The sequence below is a fragment of the Protopterus annectens genome, chromosome 10.part0 (assembly GCF_019279795.1).
Source record: "Protopterus annectens isolate FY-2018-M chromosome 10.part0, PAN1.0, whole genome shotgun sequence".
Lineage (NCBI taxonomy): Eukaryota > Metazoa > Chordata > Ceratodontiformes > Protopteridae > Protopterus > Protopterus annectens.
Genome location: NC_056744.1, coordinates 1,783,962,333 through 1,783,965,496, shown reverse-complemented (window position 1 = coordinate 1,783,965,496; position 3,164 = coordinate 1,783,962,333). Strand labels below are relative to the sequence as shown.

The following is a 3,164-nucleotide window of genomic DNA, read 5'->3' as shown; positions in this document are numbered from 1 at the left end:
ACTCATTCAGCCTGAGTTTAGTTAACAGCTTACATGCCTGTATGAGACTCAGACAGCCTGAGTTTAGTTAACAGCTTACATGCCCTGACTGTGACTCATTCAGCTTGAGTTTAGTTAACAGCTTACATGCCCTGACTGTGACTCATTCAGCCTGAGTTTAGTTAACAGCTTACATGCCGTGACTGTTACTAAGGCAGCCTAAGTTTAGTTAACAGCTTACATGCAGTGACTGTGACTTATTCAGCCTGAGTTTAGTTAATAGGTTACATGCCATGACTGTGACTCATTCAGCCTGAGTTTAGTTAACAGCTTACATGCCGTGACTGTGACACATTCAGCCTGAGTTTAGTTAACAGCTTACATGCCTTGACTGTGACTCATTCACCCTGAGTTTAGTTAACAGCTTACATGCCGTGACTGTGACTCATTCAGCCTGTGTTTAGTTAACAGCTTACATGCCTGTCTGTGACTCAGACAGCCTGAGTTTAATTTCCAGCTTACATGCCTGTCTGAGACAGCTTGAGTTTAATTACCAGGTTACATGCATGTCTGTGACTCAGGCAGCTTGAGTTTTATTACCAGCTTACATGGCTGTCTGTGACTCAGGCAGCCTGAGTTAGGTAACAGCTTACATGCCTGTCTGTGACTCAGGCAGTCTGAGTTTAATTGCCGACTGACATGCCTGTCGGTGCTGCAGTGGAGGTGAAGAGGAATGATGAGGCCTTGCCTGCTTGTCTCTTCTATGGGAAGGTAGAAGACCTGCTTTGGGCACCGATCATAGCACAAATCTTGGTATTGATAACAGAGCTCTAATGAGACAGCTGATGCTGTAATAAGTGGGCAGGAAAAGAAGGTTAAGTCACCTGGAAGATGGGGGTATTCCCCTTGTTGCACCATTGTATACCCGGTTTGTGGACATCAAGTTATCACATCATTGGAGGTAGAGATTAAATTAAAAATCTCACTAGGAAACTAAAATATGTTGGCTTCTTTCCTGTCCAGTTCAGCGGGATGTGGTACATTGAACCCTGAAAGCAAACCCATGGGATATGGAGGCACCCTCCTATGTTGAGCTCTCCTATTAAGGAGAGCCGTCCTTGAAATGAGTCAAACTGGAATGTTACCAATGTGTGGAAACATCTTAGGGTGGAAATATGAGGGAGCAGGCCATGAAGGAAGCCTGAGACCAGCAGCAGCTACAGTAGTATAGAAAAATAGGGAAAATATAGCAATATTTGGGAAATTTAGTACAAGGACACCCAGATTATTATTATGTCTATCCTGGAGAAGGCACGTATTAACAAGGCTGTAAGGGAACCATGACTTCTGGATCCCTGTATATACTGCAACGGTTATGTATGTATTTATTATTTGAATTTGCATTTGTGTACCAAGAGGGTCTGACTAGGCAACAAGTAATCCCTTTCCAGCATAGGATCAAGGCAAAAAGTAGTGCTAATAACAATAATAAATAAATAATAATAGTAACAAGAATATACGAAGAAGAACAAGTTGCTAAACAATTAGTGGGGTTATAAGAATATGTACAATAAACATAAACGTGAATATATACAATAAATATACTATTCTAATAACAACGAACATGCAGAAGAACATTGAGTATGAAAAGGTTTACAAGCCTGAGATGTATATAAAGTTAGGGGCAGAGGTCCCTAAGGTAACTAGTTAACTAGTTAATTGGTATGGGATGTAGCAAAGATACAGTAAAAGGTTAGGTGTTACTCTAATAGATGGCACACAGGGTTCAGCTTGCAAGCTGTAGTTCTTGTGGTACAAGGTTTGATACCCTCAGCCTTTATTTGCCTGGGGTTTGGCATAATAGTTACAATTTACCTTACAGTCACAAGGTACATGGTTTGATTCTCACCTTTGGGAAGCACGACTAGGCTTAAAAAGCCCCCTTGCGGTCATTCACCTAGTAATTACCTATGAACCTGTAAGGTGAAGTGAAGAATAGTTAGAATGGAAATAGGATTTTCAGAAAAGCAAAGGAAGATCAAAGTGGCAAAGATGAAGAAAGTGTTGGCAAAGAGGAGAAGAATTACACATTGACTTTTGGCTGCAGAACTGTGACATCCACAGAAATCTGGTGTAATACAACTGCAACACTGCTTAATAGCTGTCCATATACAGCCAGAGATACTGACTCCACCAAAACCAAACATCGGTAATGCTGTATTTGTATTATTTGTAAACAAGAAGCCCATCAGGATATAGGCCGCCATGCTCGATGCCTCCCTATTCACTGCAGTCTGCAGCGTGTTTCAGCAGAAATGCAAAATAAACAGTCGGCAATATCATACAATTTGCAGTTCTCCCATGTTAATTCATTTACTGAAGCTTTAAATTATGGTTTTATGGCAGATAACTTTAAATATTGCCTTTCAGCTGCATATGATATGTAACCATTTATGTAAATTGTTTTGAAATATTTTTCTAAAACAATTTAATACAAGTATTAAGTAATCTGACAGATAACAGAAATTATGTGGCATTATTTAAAAAAATGTCATGTTCTGACAGTTGTCAATATTTAATCTTGAAAGTGTGACAGACTTCATCAATTTGAATTTATCAGTGTCATTTCTAAAATGGAAACAGAAAGTCAAATCTTTTAAGATTAGCCACTGATCTCAACCGAATTGGCATTTCCTCTTCCTTATTTTTGTGTTGAATGGCTGATTGTTTGAATATATGCTTCAGTTTTCTGTCAAAAGATTTGTTTAAAGGAAACTACCTCATGATCTAACTTCTATGTTTTCCGTATTCTTACTTTATGGCATAATTATTTTATTTATCTATTTATTATGCATTTTGTCTTCTTAAGATTTGTTTAAAGGAAACTACCTCATGATCTAACATCTATGTTTTCCCATTTCTTACTTTATGGCGTAATTATTTTATTTATCTATTTATCTATCTATTTATTATTTGTCTATCTATCTATCTATCTATCTATCTATCTATCTATCTATCTATCTATCTATCTATCTATCTATCCTTTGTTGACCAGGTTGCTCACATTAGGCCGTACTTTTTTAAGGGAAACCTGAGGTGATATTTATACTGTTATTATATATTATATTATTACGTTTTGTTTTATAGCACAAGCTCCCACCCATGCTCCTTCTCCAAGACATGAC

The 3,164-nt window shown here is 37.9% G+C and overlaps 1 protein-coding gene across 1 annotated transcript in view; it reads right to left on the bottom strand.

Annotated features, from left to right (window-relative positions):
* LOC122814497 (microfibril-associated glycoprotein 4-like) overlaps positions 1 to 2,246 on the bottom strand; it is a 68,107-nt gene extending 65,861 nt beyond the window's left edge. Inside the window, exon 1 of the mRNA XM_044087071.1 lies at positions 2,067 to 2,246. Within this exon, the coding sequence (XP_043943006.1) occupies positions 2,067 to 2,246 (180 nt within the window). The remainder of the gene's footprint in view (positions 1 to 2,066) is intronic.
* Between the last annotated feature and the right edge of the window lie 918 nt (positions 2,247 to 3,164).